Source organism: Chionomys nivalis, chromosome 6 (genome assembly GCF_950005125.1).
Source record: "Chionomys nivalis chromosome 6, mChiNiv1.1, whole genome shotgun sequence".
Lineage (NCBI taxonomy): Eukaryota > Metazoa > Chordata > Mammalia > Rodentia > Cricetidae > Chionomys > Chionomys nivalis.
The window spans coordinates 14858990-14877675 of NC_080091.1; the positions used below are offsets into that span (position 1 = coordinate 14858990).

At 41.7% G+C, this 18686-nt stretch overlaps 1 protein-coding gene across 1 annotated transcript in view; it reads right to left on the bottom strand.

Moving 5' to 3' along the window:
- Window positions 1-1304: 1304 nt before the first annotated feature.
- Efemp1 (EGF containing fibulin extracellular matrix protein 1) overlaps window positions 1305-18686 on the bottom strand; it is a 67233-nt gene continuing 49851 nt past the window's right edge. The window contains exons 5-11 of the mRNA XM_057772125.1: window positions 17544-17666; window positions 13320-13439; window positions 12189-12308; window positions 10916-11035; window positions 6877-7000; window positions 6590-6785; window positions 1305-2437 (exon numbers count right to left, since the gene is read on the bottom strand). Of these exons, the coding sequence (XP_057628108.1) occupies window positions 2276-2437; window positions 6590-6785; window positions 6877-7000; window positions 10916-11035; window positions 12189-12308; window positions 13320-13439; window positions 17544-17666 (965 nt within the window). The 3' untranslated portion in view covers window positions 1305-2275. The remainder of the gene's footprint in view (window positions 2438-6589; window positions 6786-6876; window positions 7001-10915; window positions 11036-12188; window positions 12309-13319; window positions 13440-17543; window positions 17667-18686) is intronic.

The window sequence follows — 18686 nt, forward strand, 5'->3', positions numbered from 1 at the left end:
CCAGGAACGAATTACAGATAGAAACTGTGTTGTGAGAATTACAGATAAATGCTTGTCAGTGATCTCTGAAACATGCTAAGTGAAGGAGGTCAGACTCAAAAGCCCACATATATATGTTTCTATTTATAGGAAATGTCAGAGCTGACAAATCCAGACTGAAGTAGCTCTTACAGGAGTCTGTGACAAGTGGTTCTGGGAGTGACTAGAATGGGCTTTTTTAGTGAATAAAATGCTATGGCTCTAGAGAGTGGAGACAGTTGCACAGCTTAGTGAGCATGCTGCATCCGCTGAAGTGTGCACTTCGGGGCTGCACATACTAAAGTCGTGCATCCTTTGACGTGTGCACTTGCCACAATTGAAAGAAAGGAACGCCTCCGTGGGACTGTCAGTCTTTCAATGTGTCTGTGATTTGTGGGTTGGGCCAGACTTTGGACTAAAAGGTAAATCATCTTTTTGGCAGCTAATGGCTTCTGTTGATCCAGATCTAATATGCCACGTTTGAAGGGAGGCTAGAGGGCCAACATTTATGCATGAGTCTTCTATAGATCCCTGTTACTTCTGCACTGTCCTGGAGAACTATAGACAAGTCTGTCTTTTTAAGATGGAAAATCTTGGATAAAATCTTAGGCTTTGGATGAAATCTCTGATAAAGCATAGAGTCCCATAGACACCAGCACATTGTACAGTAGTGACTTGATGCTTTGCAGCAACATTTGCCTTAAGACTGATCATTAAAGCAATAACCAGCACAAGTGTTGTAGATCCTCACTTCCTAAAGTGTTCTTGTATTCAGCTCTTAACTCGAGTGCTTTATCCAAATGGGGGTACATCTAGATTGGTTAGAAATGGAAGAGTTTGTGCCAATCTCTAATTTATGTAGACTAGACCTTGTGTGGCAGGTGAGGGGGTGTGCTCCACAGTCCAGCAGCCCTGTGACTGCCCAGCAGGATCTTGTGCTGTCTGTGTTTCTGTGTCCTGCTGTGGCTGAAACCCACCTAACCTCCTTACACACATGGGGCTGGTATTTTGTTCCCTAGTGAATTGTCTTTTGGACAATTCTTTCCGATTTAGTCAACTCTGAAAGACATTTGTTTTCAGCAGTGAGGTTACTTGTGACATTTTTACTTGTGGCATGATTGTAATAGTCTTTGTATGTCTTCATCTCCTACTTTATTATTTTATATATAAAAAATAAAGATTGTTCTTGCTCTGACAATTACAATTGATTTTTCTCAATACATAAAAATTATGTCATCTCTTATTGGCCACATTAAAAAAACTTCTGAAAACTGGGTGATCTTTTAGAATATTTATTTTAGTTAAAAATATGATACATCAAAGAGAAGCAGTTATTTTACACAAACAAGACATGGAGCTTTTTCATAGGATTGGGAATGGAGGCTAATGTGAATCTTAAATGGTTAAAGAGCCACCATTCCTTCCTCTATGCGTGCAAGCACAAGGACTAGACTCTTCCTGACAAACCAGAGGCTTGCTAGAAGTCAAGCTTAGAAACAGGGATGTCTCCAGGGAAATACTTCTTTTCCCATTTCTCTCTGAACCTTGGGTGCACTTCTTGCTTCAGCAATTCTACTACACGTGCTTGCTTCTGTGAAGGATTCTAACATGGTTTTACAAAAAGCTGTTTTCTTTACTGCTCCTCATAGACTTTCCAATGCGGTAAATTTTGAGGAGATCTATGATTCATTTGGAATTGTGGATAAAATTTATGACATAGTTCAAGAGTCCTACAGAAACCACTATATTGTGCAGTAATAATTTACTGATGAACAATAAGCAGTACCAATAACACTAAAATACAGATTAACACAAACATGGCAGATTCTCATTTTCTAAAGAAATATATCTTTATTGACTTTTCCCCCCTTTTCTTACAAAGCAGTTAAAAAACCCCTCCTCCTTGCTCTTGATGTTAAGATGGCCGATACTCATGAGATGGCCTGTGGAATTATGTATTTCTCTACATACCACAGAACAGTATCATTGCTTGGTCCCATTTTTATAGGAAAGAATCCAAGTTTCACCAGATAATATATGCTTAGCTCCCTTCAAGAAGAACATTTGGTGGCTTAATGTCTAATTTACACTCAGTGATAAAGATAAACTTTGAATCTTACAGATTAAATGCCCACTTCCTATCATTGTGTAACTGTCTGGATACAGATGTACTAGATATATCTATAAATAAAATAGTGCTTTAATGTAACAATATTCTTTGGCTTATTTAAATGCATGTGGTGGACTCTCATAAAGGCTAAAACGAAAATGGCCCCACTATTATTGTCAATCGTAACACGGAGCTTGTGCGGAAAGTCCCTATGCTACTGACTGTCAGCATCTCCAGGTCCACGATGTATTCTCTCGGTCCCGTTAGTGACTTCACAAGCACAAGCATTGCGCTCACAGGGCTTGTTTGCTAAAATAACGAGAAAAGAGGGGTGGAGAGAATGATTTTTCTGGGGCTAGAGTTTCTATTTTTCCTATCTATCTATCTATCTATCTATCTATCTATCTATCTATCTATCTATTTAATTATTAAAGATTTCTGCCTCCTCCCCGCCACCGCCTCTCATTTCCCTCCCCATCCCCCAGTCAAGTGCCCCTCCCTCATCAGCCCGAAGAGCAGTCAGGTTTCCCTGCCCTGTGGGAAGTCCAAGGACCTCCCACCTCCTTCCAGGTCTAGTAAGGTGAGCATCCAAACTGCCTAGGCTCCCACAAAGCCAGTACGTGCAGTAGGATCAAAACCCAGAGAAGTCGACCAATGGAATCGAATAGAAGACCCGGACTTTAACACACAAACCTATGAACACCTGATTTTCCATAAAGGAGCTAAAAGTATACAATGGAAAAAAGAGAGCATCTTCAACAAATTGTGCTGGCATAACTGGATGTCAATCTGTAGAAGAATGAAAATAGATCCATATCTATCACCATGCACAAAACTCAAGTCCAAATGGATTAAAGACCTCAATATCAGTCCGAACACACTGAACCTGATAGAAGAGAAAGTGGGAAGTACTCTACAACACATGGGCACAGGAGACCACTTCCTACGTATAACCCCAGCAGCACAGACATTAAGGGCAACATTGAATAAATGGGACCTCCTGAAACTGAGAAGCTTCTGTAAAGCAAAGGACACTGTCACTAAGACAAAAAGACAATCCACTGACGGAGAAGATCTTCACCAACCCCGCAACAGACGAAGGTCTGATCTCCAAAATATATAAAGAACTCAAGAAACTAGACTGTAAAAAACTAATCTATTTTTCTTTAGCATACTTCCTGCAATAACCAGGGGGAATATAGTTCTTGCTTGCTTGAACCTTCATCCTTACCTTAACCCCGCCATCTGCTCTGGCTCCAAGGTAAGGCTTTGCTTTCCAAATTCTTATTTTCCCACATTTTTTGATAACATGTGTTAACATTTCACACTTTCCTTTAATGTTAGCATTTCTCTATCCACAAATTGAATCATTCCAGCCTTTTTAAAGAGTTCATGTAAGAGTCTGATAATCTTGGAAATGGCAAAGAAAATTGTCATTTTTCATTTTCTTAACATTGTGTGTTTGTGTGGTGGTTTGAATGTAATTGGCTAATTTAAGCTCATAGAGAGAGGCACCATTAGGAGGTGTGGATTTGTGGAGTAGGTGTAGCCATGTTGGAGAAAGTGTGTCACGGTAGGGGTGGGCTTTGTGGTCTCCTATGCTCAAGCTATGCCCATTGGAGACAGTTCACTCCCTCGGCCTACATATCAAGCTGTAAAACTATCAGATCTTTCTCCAGCACCATGTCTACCTGTATGCCACCATGATGATAATGGACTAAGCCTCTGAACTGTAAGCCAGTCCCAATTAAATGTTTTCCTTTATAAAAGGGGTCTGACACCCTCACCTGGCCTCTGCAGGCACCTAGGCACACCCATGTTCACATACCTATAAAAATACACACATACACATAAATAATTAAAAAAATAAAAAAAAACAGCCAAGTGGTGGTGGCGCACGCCTTTAATTCCAGCACTTGGGGGGCAAAGGCAGGAGGATCTCTGTGGGTTCGAGGCCAGCCTTATCTACAAGAGCTAGTTCCAGGACAGGCTCCAAAAACTACAGAGAAACCCTGTCTTGAAAACCCCCGACCCCCCAAAAAAATTAGAAAAAGAAGAAAGATGAGAAGAACTAAATGCTTCAGTGGAGAACATGTGTGTGTGTGTGGGGGGGGGTGGTGGTAGCAGCCTCCAACAGAGCAAAGCAGAATCAAATATTGGAACTGAGAAGTAGTTGTGGATTTAACGTTATGGATGTCATTGGTGGCTTTTCCCTGGAGCAGTGTCAGTAGGGTATTTGACTGAAAGACAAAGGAATGGCTGAGAGGTGAGGAAGCACAGAGCAAAGAGCACAGGAGAAGAGAGACAATGGGACACCTAGGATTCAACGTTTGGAGGTGGGGGCAGTCTGATGGAGAAGGGGTCCAGAGGAGAAGCACATAGTGTTGGGCTGGTCTTGACTGGCAAATATAAAATATCTTTGGAAACCAGAGGGACAGCACAGATGTACATTTGAGCGGGATAGCAGGATAGAATGGGACATTTATGCCTATTAGTGTTAGTGCTGGCGTCAGTGGTTTCAAAACAGGAAGTGACTTATCTACTAAGAAATAGAGTATAAGGACTTCTTAAATCTGAGAATATTTGAAAACAAGGGCTGAAGACAATGGTACGAAAGACACAGAAAAGCAGTAGGGTTGTTGAGCATACCGAGGACCTATCTGAAAGCGGAGCCCAAGCTTTTCTAGTATTATCAACCTGTGCTCACATGCTTGGTAGGGAATATATGTGAATCACATCATTTCTCTGGGGCTGTTGCCTGGGGAAGTGGGGTGCTGGTGACAGTAGCTCACAGAGTGGGGGTGAGGACATGTAGAAAAGAGGAGCGTCAGCTACTTCCTGTGCCACTGAAGAGCAAGATTCTCATGTGATACTGCACTGAATGACAAGAAACCTCAGGCCATGGCTGGGATCTGGGAGATGGTGGCCAGGTGACATGGAGGTCGTGGTGGATGAGATGGTCAGTAGTCCTCAGGTAAGGTTACAGAGGGAGGCTCTCATGATTTAGTCCTTCTTTACTTTAGTGCTCTTCTGAACGATTGAGACACTCCTTCCATACTCTTTGTGAATGATCTTACCCACAACTGTGGCCTCTATTAGACTACAGAATCAAACAGTAGATTGACCCAGGGTAAAATTATTAAGTAAAAAGCTCTTTGAAAGAAGGAACAGTGCACTGAATGTCTTCTTAGCTTCTCAAAGCAGCCAGCATAACACCAAGAACACAGTAGGTTTGCAACTATGGCCTGCTGGCTGATCCTTCTGCATTAAATGCTGGCTACAGGTGGAATTCCAGTGTAGAACTTTTGTAGAAGTTGATTTTAATTGTGTGTTAAATATTCTTAGAGTACTCATTTTTATTGTTCTGTTATTTTTCTTATACTTAATTTGAGATGAACTCTTTCTCAGAACTTCAGATGGGCCTCAGACACAGGCTGGCCTCAGACTTACTGAAGAGACCAGGTTGGCTTCAACTTTGCAAGCCTGATTCCTTCTCCTGAATACTGGGATTTCAGGCATGCACATCCTACAAATAATTTAAAATCTCTAATACTCTACAAAATTGGTAATATTTCACCTCATACATGAGAAAAGGATTTTCAGAGAATAAAAATAATTTTCAAAATGCCAGGTTTACTATAGAGAAAAAAAAAACATGTTTGGACTTCATCTAACTGCATAATGTTGGTACAGGAAGGTGTTATCTTTTTAAATATTGGTTAAAAGGTCAAAATAGAAAGTTTCTTTATTGAAATATTTGAGAAGAGCTGTTGTGCTACCGTGCAGTTACTGATTAATAATAAATGAGCATCTGAACTGTGTGATACTCATGTTGAGGCAACTTCTATAGCTCAAGTCTAAAACATCACATGTTAATGAGACCTACTCTTTCCTATTAAGAAAAATAAAAGCAATGGACAGTACTTTGAGTTGTGTTTTTCGCCTTAGAAATTGGCTCTGAGAAATTAATCCCTTCTAATTTTCTGGCAAAGAAATGGGATCCTGCTACTCTGGAGCAGGAAGGAAGTTAATAAATCAAGGGTCAGGTTAAACGTGTAAACATCAATCTGTAAAATATATCAAGGGACAGGTTAAACGTGTAAACATCAAAACAATCAGTAAATTTTATCACAAGAGAAGCTTTCTGAGTGTTTTTCTCTGTACAGTTACAAAGCATGCGTTTGCAGAACCTATTTGGGGCATCCTTGTGTTTTGGGGAGCTTAATTAGATTCCATGACTTGGAATCTGGGGGACTTTTGGGAGTCTTCTCAATCTTTCAGAATCTCACTCTTCGGCAAAGAGTAAGTTTTAATATCTGATAGCATTACTACATATATTTCAGAAGGCCGGACACAAGGCCGACAAGTGAAGCTCCTTACTTAGGTTTTAGGTTGACGCCATGGAACACACACAGTGAATGGCCACCTTTCCGCCAGCTACTACTACCGGAGCATACTTACTCGTAGGTAGAACTCTCCGTTTTCATTCCCAGATTTGATCCGAAAGGTATTAATGGTGTTGGCGTAAATAGTTGTGGCCTGTATCTGGAAGATGTCTGAAGGCACGGACCGGTCAGATCGGATGCTCATGTATTTGTAGACTATGGATTGGGGCATGTCTCGGCACATGGTGTTTGAGACCGGGCAAACACATCGGCTGCAGAGACAAACACAAACGCAGTCACCAGTTTGGCTCATGAGAACCAGAAGCCTCTTACTTTTCATATAAAGTTCCTAATGTTTCTTACTTCTCTGACGTTAGAACGTAGGGATCTTGACACGGGTTTCGTGGGTAACAACGGAAGCCGCCATGGTAATTCCAGCACATCTCGTCTTCTCGGCATTCGTTAGTGGTCTCACACTCGTTTATATCTGCAGTCACAGGGTTAAAGAATCTGCTGGCCTAAGCACATTTTATGTGTGGCAGAGTTTGGTTTGTAAGGAAGCACTAGAGGGACTGACTTTTATTTGTTTGGAGTGTGTATCAGGGTCTTGCACGTAGAGCAAGGTGGTGAGGAGTTCACAGTGTAACCAAATCTGGCCTTGAGCTCAAAATTCTCCTCTCGTAGCCTCCTAAGACCTAAGATTATCTGTGTGTACCACCACACCTGGCTTGTTCAGTTTGCTCTTAGACACAAGACTAAGTTCAACCTACATTTGCTGCTTCGACATCAGGATAGACAGAGCTGAGTCATTGCGGACTAATACATGACATTTCCTGATTTTTTTTTTTTTTATCACTCACCAGTTGTCCATCTGTTGACCTGAAAGTCAAATGCTAATTTTGACTTTGCTTATATGAAAGTAAACAAAAGACCAACAAAAAACATTTCATTTCCTGTTGCAAGGAGTTGCAACAGATATGCCAACAGTGACTTACAGAGTAAAATGCAATTAAGAGGTAGGTAAGAGCAGAACAAATCGGAAGTACAGCTGATTGTGTGTGGAGGGTTAGCAACCTGAAGGAAGGAGGCATCTCAAGTGGAAAAAGCTGCTGAGATGAATTCTCATGTAAAAGAGGACCGTTTCTAAGAGAAGGTAGCTGTTTCAGGAGCCTGGGGAAGTGGTAGGGAGGGAGGGAGGGAGGAAAAGAGAGACTCAACCATGACCTGTGACCTGTGACCTGTGACCTGTGAGGGACAGGGACAGATGGTGCTCTGGAAGGAAGGGCTGCGCTCCTTGGACAATGCACTGAGAAAATGAGCTATGGTGTGTTGCATCTCATAGAACAGAGGCAGTTTAGGACTGTGCAGAAGAAGGGACTGTCAATAGTGGCAAGTAAATAAGGAAAAGACAGTGTAAACAGAAGCATCCAGATGAGGAGAGTCTTGGGGTTGAGAATGCTGGTGCTTAGACCAGGTCATACAGGTGCTGAATTCATATTTCGCTAGTAGGATCCCCAGAGGACAGCTGAAGAAAGGGTTTTACTAGCAAGCATTATTGTAGGTTAACAGCAATACTTAATGTCCATATTATCATGTAATTCTCACTTCATTTCCATGTGGATTGTAGTTTCTCTTTTGTCTCACAGAAGCCTTTTATGAATCATGCCTTCCCTACAAGTATTTTCAGTCCTTAATTTATCTTTGCTGAAGTGATTTACCTAATCCTGCTTCCAGTTTGTTGGTTGGGTGCTGGGGTCTGAACTCCTTTGAATTTTTAGACCTGATATGGTCTCTTTAGGGTCTTTGTTGCTTTCTATTTTACGTAATCAAAGTCTGTGCTTTGCTTGTTTGTATTCCTAGCATGTAAGCTCTTCGGGAGGGGCAACTACAGCTACTCCGGAATTTTTCCATTGGCTAGTGTTAAGGCACGGATCAGGATCACCTGGATCTGTTGAATTCAGTTGTTTCTCATGCAAGCTGTGAAGAGCTAGGTGACAAGGAGCTCTTGGTTATGGAGGAAAAACAGAGGTTAAGTCAAGGTCATAAAATAACAGAAATAGTCCTATTGTGAGAATAATTCTATGCCATGTTTTGTAGAACACCAGTTCTTCTCATTTCTAGCTGGCTAAAATTTTTCTTTAATCCAGGAAGAAACTGGAAAAGCTACAGTTTCCAAGAACAAGTTATACAAACTGTCTTCATGGCCTGACTAACTAAAGACATAATGTCAAGATTCCCTCAAAGTAACTGTTGATATATCCTTTAAATATTTCCAGTGTGTTGCACAATGAAGGTAGCATTCAGCTACAGGAATACTAAGACTGGTTCACAAGATGGAGAGGGGCAGTAGTGAAAGGAAATGAGGCTATGACTTCATTTATTACTTCTAGTAACTTAGGAGCTGGCATAATCAACACCTATATCATTCTGGAGAAATTTTCAGGAAGAAACAATATTAAAATATTTGATATATATGTGTAAGTACATCTTATTTTGATCCTCTCTAGATACACACATGCACACTGCTCTGACTTTTGTGATCTTATGATCATGAGAACATTTATATCAGACTCTTTGCACTTGGAAGAAGCTAAGAATTCAAATATGTTAGATTTTACTCTGTCCTTACAAATGATACTGGGGTTTCAGTAGAGGGAAACAATTGCTTTAAATGTTAGAAGAGTGAAGTCTGCATGATGAAAAGATGTTTTGCAGAGCCAAGCATTTTGCTGCTAGGTATTTTCAACATAACAGCACTGTGAACTCTCATGTGATTCAATGCATTTTTATCCCCAATTATAACAGAAATATTCCTGAAGACAAAGCCCAGACAAATAAGACCCTACTATGCAATAATTTGAGTTTGTCTTTGCTGACTATCAAAGTCACTTGTGATTGGAAGCATACAGACATTTGTTTGATGATTCCAGGGGAAATGGTTGAAGTATTTGACTGGCTAATATTTCCCTGCATGTAATATTCATATCTCAATTAGGGCAATGTGAGATCATTAGAGGGCAACGTTTTCCCACAATTAACACTTGCAGAGTTTCTAGTAACCTGGGAAGGGTTATAGAGGTGGTCATTGTGCAAGAGATGACATCCTAATGACACTTACACCTACAACTGTGGTGTGTTTCCACACTTCAAAATCCCAGGTTTCGGATGGTCTCTGAGTTCACTGCTGCCCCCCCTACAACTGTGATAGTAGACTAGATTCTACATGCCCTCCATCTGGTCCTTTTAAACATAAGACCTTTCCTGTCCTCAAGTTTAGTCTTTCTAATTCCAAGTAAAAAGGACTCTAAGATTTTCTTTTGCTTATTGACATTGCTAAGTAAATTTCATCCAATCACCATGAGCTGTGCAAATCATTTAATGTGTTGTTTTGTTTTGTCCCTGTCCTTCCCCTTTTCAAAAGAGAAAGTCAATGTTTAGAGACGTCTGATGACTTGTTCAGATTGTACAGACAGTATTCAGCAGAGTTAGATCCCAGCAGGGTTTCTGTCACTAAGTTCAGCTGTATTTGCCTTTACTCCACTGTTTTGAGTAAACATGTTTATACTGGATTTCCTGGGATCATCTATATTTTTGTCTTTATTTGATAATCTTTCTCCCATTAATGAAATTTCAAGCTGTGTACAACATTGAAGGTTAGGGGAGGGCTGCATATTCTCCCATCTTTCTGTCAGACTAGGAATTATATGTTTGCAGAGAGCTCTCTCTTCCACCCCTGAAAGGACATGAGGACCATCTGTGTATTAATTTTGAAATTGGGGCCAGGGTCATTATCCATTATTGGATCAATACTTGTTTTTTTTTTTTTTTTGAGTCATTGAAACACATTTTAATATCCATCATGAGTTTTACTTTCCTCAACACCTAAAACTCTACACGAATTGGCTGGGAGTAATGATATATGCCTGTAATCCCAGCACTGATGAGGCAGAGGCTGGGGTGCTATGAGGCAGCCTAGGGTATAGAGCAAGTCCCTCTACCACCCTCCAAGCATACTTCATTCAGAGTTTTGATATGTCAGAGCCTTTGAGGCTTGTTTAACGTATGTATAGCTCAAGTAGTAAGAGTGGGCTCTAAACTCAAAACTCAGAGTGAAGTATTTTAGTAAGTGAATCTTTTTTGGTAGGTTATTGGAAGGTATAGTATTACCATATTAAGACACATTAACGTTTATTTAAATCACAGTTTTAGAAAGGAAGTTAAGGTTTAAAGGAAGTCAGGCTACCATTGAATCTCCCTTTCATAAAATGTACTCTAATAATGTTAAGAGTCAGGAACTCAAATTGTACAATCAAGTAGAAAAATGAAAGTCTGAATCCTGCCACTTTCTCCGCATTGTTCCCGGCCACCGCTGACTTCAGCTCTATGAGAACAGTGAGCTTACCCTGGCAGGTCCTGCTTCTCACCACTTGGTAGCCCTGGGGGCACATGCACGAGAACTTCCCTGGTTCGTTGACACACTGATATTGACACAGGTAGCTTGAGGTTCTGCATTCATCTATGTCTATAGAATCAGACAAGAACAGGGGCACAGAGCTGAGAAACTTTCCTGCCACCAGTTTTATATTACACATGTTTAGATCAGCTAAAGGATGTCGAAACAGTGCAAACTCTAAAACAGAAGAAGGGCAAGGCTCCATCTGAAATGCAGAGCCAACCGTGGCAGCATGTCCATTCTCCTCTCTCCCTGCCAGCCTGCAGAGGGTTTCTTATAGCAGGTTTCACTGACACTAAGCGGACTGAGTGAGTGGGCTCATGGCTGACACTCTGTATTTTGTGTTCTGCAGGCCTAATCAGGTACCAGATTTATGTTTGCCTCTTCAGTGATGGTGTGACCCTGCTGCTGAACTGTTGAAATTCAAGTTCTATCCCTGTGCAGTTTTGCAGAGGTGACGTCTTGGCATGGTGTGGCCTTCTGAAGGAAAAATCTTTTGTGTTTCAGAATCAGCAACCACCCTATGGTTTGCTAAGCTCGGCAGAGGCAGCAGTTCCGTGATAACTCCTTATGGTTTTAAACACTCTTGCTTGATTTGAGACTTCTTTGCATGGGTTATGACTTATGTGGTCCCAAATGAACATGGCTAGACTCATTGGGTGGGCATGAACACCAAATGTTGATGGCCTCCTGTTCATGATGCTTTAAGCCCCTGAATTACCCGGGAGGTGTATATCCACTAGCCTTTCAAAGTCGTGTTTTCCACTGACTGACCATCTTTTTACTCTTTAGAAACCTCAACCCTGACTTCTTTAAAAATGTGTTCAAGCCACACAGCGCATGGATAAAACTAGGAGCCAAGTCTCTTGGTTTTTTACCACACCCCCAGCTCTTTGTAAACCTGCAAGTGCAGATTCTGTCTTGGGAAATTGCGGATGGGAGCTGGGATTCTCAGTTTCTTACCAACTCCCAGCAGAAGCTGCCACGGGAGCACACTTTGAGAATCGAGACACTCCCAGGCTACACCTAGTGTCCCAAATGCTCAATGCTTCTTATTTCTTCCAGTAACAAACTCAAAAGCCACGGTTTTCTCTAAACCGCCTTTGGAAGATTTTAAGAACAGGATTTGTGGGAATAAAATTTTCTTTCATAGGCAGCACAGTCAGGCAAGAAAACGTCAATCAGGTTGGCCCTTGCTCTAAGACATGTGGAAAAATGTTACCTTCACAGTTGAGTCTGTCACTGCTCAGTTCGTATCCTTGGTTGCACTGACAGATGAAGGAGCCGAGGATGTTGTAGCATTGCTGAGCACACTGGTTGCTGGCATCACATTCGTTTATATCTGCAGGGAAAGAATCTAAGTCTACATCTGTCTCTGTGTATCTGGGGCTGCACGTTTTTAGGCTCAGCCTTGCTCTTCCGTGCCTGTGTCATTTGATGGTAAGTAGTCCCTCACTGTGGGCACTCACTGGAGAACACCCTCTTAGGGCCACAGTTGTTGGAAGGACAAAAGTCGGTCACACACTTCTTTTAGAAATACCAGAATATATTTTTTTCTAGGAATGACTGCTTGATGTCTGATAAATTTCCTCCCAATGAATTTAATGCATCCAATAAACATACGTTCCAGTACCTATCTTCTTATGCTGTCCAGATTCAAAATCCAAATCCATAAATAATTCTTCTAAGACACCTGAACTGATATGGTCTCTCAGCATGTGGTGGTAAAGAGTTATCTGGGATATTTATTACTTTTTAAATGGTTTCTGTTAAATTCCTCAACAATTATAGCATAAGCCTTTGAGACCCATGCAGAGTTTTGTTATGCTCCAACACACAGAAAATATGGTGAAGAAGGCATTTTCCTCCCTCCTGCACTAGATTCCTTCCAGGTTGTGCTGGTTTGAATCATGTGGCATGCATGACATTGCACACTGAAAGGGGAGACGAGGCATGTAAGGGTCATGTGTGCTCTTAGTGAAAAGTTTATGCACTTGAACTTCCAGTGACCCTTTGGCCTCTTCAGCGTTCCTTCACACACACTGACTAACTGAAGGATGTGTATCCATTAATCTGTAGTTCCATTTTATATCTATCTATCCGTCTGTCTGCCTGCCTGCCTGTCTATCTATCCCCATGGAGGAGAACTTGAACCAAGGTTTAAAATTACCTTCCATTCCTGTCCTGATATGTTTTAAGAAACAGATTAGCTATTGTCTTTTCAGAATTATGACCCTGAGGGAAGCTGGCGGAAACCAGTTCACACGGAGCGCAGAACACCAGAAACAAAGCAGCAGACCATTCCTTTAGGCAGAAGCTGGTCAGCCAGGACAGCAGTTCTCACAGGACTTACCCACACAAGTGTAGTTGTTTGCTGCCAACTGAAACCCAGGACTGCACTGGCAGTAAAAGGAACCTGGTGTGTTCACGCATCTTTGGTGGCAATATGGAGGCACGGCGCATTCATCTATATCTAAGCAGATGGCACAGACACAGAACCAAGGGGTTAACTGGCCATAGTGGTACACAACTTTAATCCCAGCACATGGAAGACAATGGCAGGTGGTTCTCTGTAAGTTTGAGGCTAGCCTGATCTACATAGTGAGTTCCATGATAGTTAGAGCTACATAGTGAAACCCTATCTTGAAACAAAAACAAAAACAAAATCAACCAAACCAAACAAACAAGCAAATACTCCCAAACCCCAAAAACCAGAACCAAGTTGTTGACTTATTGAATTCTCAGTGGTGCTAATGTAGAAAACATCTCAGGAAGATCTTGTGTTAAAAATAATCTTCCCTCCCTTCCTCAATCTCTCCTTTTCACCCTTCCTCTTCAAATTAGGATACATGTATTTTAAATATACTTTGGCCATCTGTTAAGTAAAACATTATAAAGAAAGACCAAGCAGGACATGGTGGTGCACACCTTTAATCGCAGCACTCTGGAGGCAGAAGCAGGCAGAGCTCTGTGAGTTTGAGGCTAGCCTGATCTACAAAGTGAGTTCCAGGAGAGCCAGAGCTGTTGTATAGAGAAATCTTGTCTCAAAATACCAAATCAAACCAAACCAAAAACAAACAAAGAAACAACAAAACAAAACAAAAGACCAACCACACTCCCATGTTAGGAGTAAATGAATGCTTTGAAATGAGAGGAAAGAGGTTAAGATCATGTCACACACACAGGAGGTTGCCGAGAGTGGAGGGCCAAGAACTTAACTAAAATGAGAAAAAGGAATGAAGATACAGCTTACAATTGAGAGAGAAAAGATGTGGGTCGTGGCCAGCTGGTGACTGTGGCTAAGCCATCCAAACATTTGTGTCTTCGTGTTTGTTCCTAACGTGATAGGAAGGCTTGCTGTGTGTATCTTAGGAAGTTTTGTGAGGGTCAAATGAAAGAACATTGTGAAAGGAAAGGATACTACACAAGTGACCTTTTGAGAATGTCCTGACGTTTGGATGAAGTGTTCCAGCCTGTGTCCTTCTTTGATAAATATTTCCAGCTATAAAATGCTCGGTGGAGAACTTGCAGAGAAGCGTAATAAAATGTCATTACCTCATGACTACACTCTGTGACGGCTCCAGCATAGCGTGTGTAGTTTAACAGGACAGTTTTGTACATACAAAACAGCACCACAGAGTGACATTACCTCACGGTGAAAAAGAATAAGAAATAACAAAGCTGTGCTGCTGTTTTAACAACAGTGTGCTCCAATGACTTGAAGCTAATGTGAGTTCGAATCTCGGATCTGGCAATTCCATGTCTTAGCTTCTGGAGCTTCCGATTCTTATTCCATATGGTAGAATGGTTGGAGAGTTCACATGGTACAGACTAGGTGATGTATCTGGAGTATACTAGGTAGTGAAGTGGGAGGTGTTAGTAGAAAGATGCAGAATGCTGCTGGCCAATCAGCACACTGAAATAACTAGAGAGACATCTGCACAGCCTTTGTATCTGCTTCCTGGTACTCAGGGAGGATGACCCTTTCACTACATATGACAGTTTATGTCCCCACCCATATTCTTATCCTGCTTCAGATTTCCTTGTAGCTCTTGTCATTGCTTAATATTGAGATGCGTGTTTATTTGCTTGTCTGTCTCTCTCACTATCATCTGAGGCAAATAAGAGCTGTCTCTTCCCTTGAGGTAGAGGTGGAAGATATTTGTCTGCTCTCTGTTGTATGCTTCATGCCCTGAGCAAGGGGACTAGTATTAGTAGATGCCCAGTTACATGATGTGGAGGAATCTTACGTTAATTAAGAGCTATTGTTTATAGTGCTTCCTAGTGCCTTATGTGATAGCCAGGTGCCACAATCGCTAGTCAATATGTATGGATTTTTTTTCTAATAGCTCCTCCAGACCAAAGATTCTGTAAAAATTGTTGGCCTAATCTTATATCTCAGCATCTAGAACTGTACCTGGCACACAGTCTGCTCTCGGTGAATATATTATGACTCAATGGCGCCTGTCCCTTCAACTAGTAGACATTCATTTTACAGCATTGCATTTGGCGATAAGGTTGTATAGTCATACCCGCAATATATTCTGGATCTGTCTGCATGGGATACAGGCATAAACGTGTTACTTCACATAGTGAGAAGATAAATAATAGGGAGGTATAGCAGGGACAGAGAGAGCAAGCTGCTCAGTGCCCTGCTGATTGTGGTGGTCCATGGAGGATTGGGTCAATCCACAAGTGCAGGAACTCAGAGTGCATGTTTAGCTGTGGCAAGCGAAACCGCCACAACGCTTTTATTATAATTTGCATAGGTATCAGACTACAACAGATTGGAAATTTCCGAAAATGGTCTACTTCATCCTAATTGGAAGGAGGAAAGAGTGACTAATTATATTTGGATAGATCATGGCTCCTCGGGGAGGCAACTGGGATGGGATTGGATAGTGCAGTAGGGTTTTGTAGGGGAGGGTCTCATTGCTCTGGAAAGAATGTGTGCACATGTGTGGCCCAGAACCATAACTAGTGAGAAGAAGCTGTGGGGCAACTGTCTTTGGGAGGGAGGGTGTTGATGCACTAGAAATGATGAGGAGACCCCTTTATGATCTCCGAGGAGAGTAGAACGGCCTTTGTGGGTGAGGGCAACATCAGTACATGCATGAGCTGATGTGAGATCATCTTCCCACTTTCCCATAAAATGTTTCTCAGTGTCCCTTTGTCTTCGGTTCACCCTGCATTAGAGTAGGTTACTACTGTACTTTTAGGCCCTCCGTGTTTATTTTCCTGACTAACCCAAAGAGCATAGCTTGCTTTGGCGTCTGTGGAGTTTTCCAGCACTCTTGTTCTTTGTCTTAACTTCCAGCTTTACAAACCCTGGTCCTTCCATGAGTCCGGGCACCCATTCCAGCACCTAGATACAGCCCTTGGCAGGCAGAGTCAGCCAGGGTCTACAAGGAGCTGAGTGCTGACATACCCATGTCGACAGCTCACATTCTCAGGTAGAGGCTGATGCTGCCTGGCTGTCTCCAAACCCTCATCCTCTGCTCCTAGGAGAAAATCTGGTCTTCCCACTGGTCTGTGGTAAGAGTCTAGGCATGCAAACAGATGGGCAGAGGGAGCCAATCACAGCGGTTCGTGGCTTCTGCTGGGCTCCTTGATTGAGTGAGCCAGAGTGCTGTTTTACTTCACTGCCTGCCAGCTGGCCTCCTCAAACTGTGTTCTTTCATTCATTCAGAATACATGCAGGTCATCTACTATGTGTACTGGACCCTTTGTGGGGACACTGGCATCAGCAGTGACACAAGCTGACACAGCCCCAGACCTCAGGGAGGTATCCTTTCAGACTCCCTCGGGTACAGTGCTTTCATTCTGCACTTGAAACACCGCCAAAGACTTGCAGTGTAAAGAGGCTTTAGACCAGGGGTTCTCAACCTGTGGGTCATGACTCCTTTGGTGGCCGAATGTCAGATATCCTGCATCAGATATTTATATTGTGATTCATAATAGTAGCAAATTACAGTTATGAAATAGCAATGAAGTCATCTTATGGTTGGGGGTCACTACAGCATGAGGAACTGTATTAAAGAGTCACAGCATTAGGAAGGTTGAGAACCATTTCTTTAGTGTTCACTCTGCCAGTCACATGGCACAGGACCGCATATGTGCTAACCACTGCCATTCACGAGCTCCTGAGTTGGAACTAGTGGCATCTCCACAGGACACTTGAACACGGTGATACACAGAGCCTTTAAATAACTATAGACTCAAATGACAGGGGTAGAGGGGGCATTTGACCTCAGTATCTATCACATGCACCAGACTCTACTGTGCAGTGGTCCCTGTCACCAGTATGTTAGTGACACAATCCCTAACTAAAAATTTAGTTCTCGGTTGTCTTTATGGTTCCATTCAGACCAGATTATTTCTTTCACTTAGTCTATAGTACTTTAGTATTTAGGATAGTTTCAACCTTAAGGTTTCTCTTGGTAGCTGGAAACTATATTGTTCGTTGTCGGAAAAGGAAGAAACTGTTGGGTATCATTTTTCAATCAGCCGGGAGGGCTTTGTTTTGATGTCTAAAGATCCTCAATATGGGAATCTTAATACTGCACCAGGGACTTACCCACGCACTGCTCGCCCCGCTTCTGATACCCCGGAAGACACTGGCATGTGAAGGAACCACGTAAGTTGATGCACACTTGGTCCTCTCTGCAATTGTGGGTCCCTGAGGCACACTCATCGATATCTGGGAAAGACATGCAACACAGAAAGAATTCCATTTGTTTGTGAAGATATGGGGGCTCTCTTTTCATTTTTCTTAAACTGAATTTTACTTTATTCTTTAAAAGCATTATAAAATGATTTTATGTTGGAGATATTTAAAATAAAAAAATAATTCAAATGCTTATAAAATATTTTCAGAACTACCAGTGTGTACACCTGTGATTTACGAGGTCCTAATAATTCTTATACCTGTCTTAGCCATTTACTCCATCTTCCTTTTATCTACCACCCATCACGTTCCCAGTAGGCATGAATGCTTCCCTAAGACAGTTTTATACTTTTATTAGATAGTGGTACCCACGAGAACACACAACAACTATTTGTAAGACTGAAGCAGGAGGATCGCCAATTTAAGTCTAGCCTGGGCTACAGGGGAAGTTGAAGTTCAGCCTTGGCAACTTTGACTCTATCTCAAAACTATAAGTAAAATGAGACTAGAATATAGCACATTGGTAAAGCACTTTCCTTGTATATGTAATGCTCTAGGCACCATCACCAGCGACATACATGTGTAGATACACTTACATAAAAGGAGAGAAAAAATTAAATCAGATTGCACGACTCCTACTTTGGCTATCAAATGCTTTTGAATTTGAGAGACCTTCTTATAAATCTTATTATTGTATAGTCTCTCTTCTGATTCTGGTGTCTTTTACTCACATGGCAGAATAGCATGTATATATAAATTTTCATTACAAAACTCAAAATGAAAAGCACCAATTTGATCATATTCTTCTAGGACAGATATGTTAGTGTAGTTGATAGTATCCTAAGAGATTTTACTTTGAATGATTGCTACATGTGCTTCAGTGGGGAGCAAGTTCCAGTTTTAGCAAAGAGGGGAACTTACCAAGGAAGACAACTTAGAGAGCCTGCTCCTGACCACAGTGGGCTAGGAATTTGGGTGACCATTCACCACCACTTGTAGGTAGAATTCATTTGCCTGTATCCTTCACCGTCATTCAGAAATCACATAGCCACC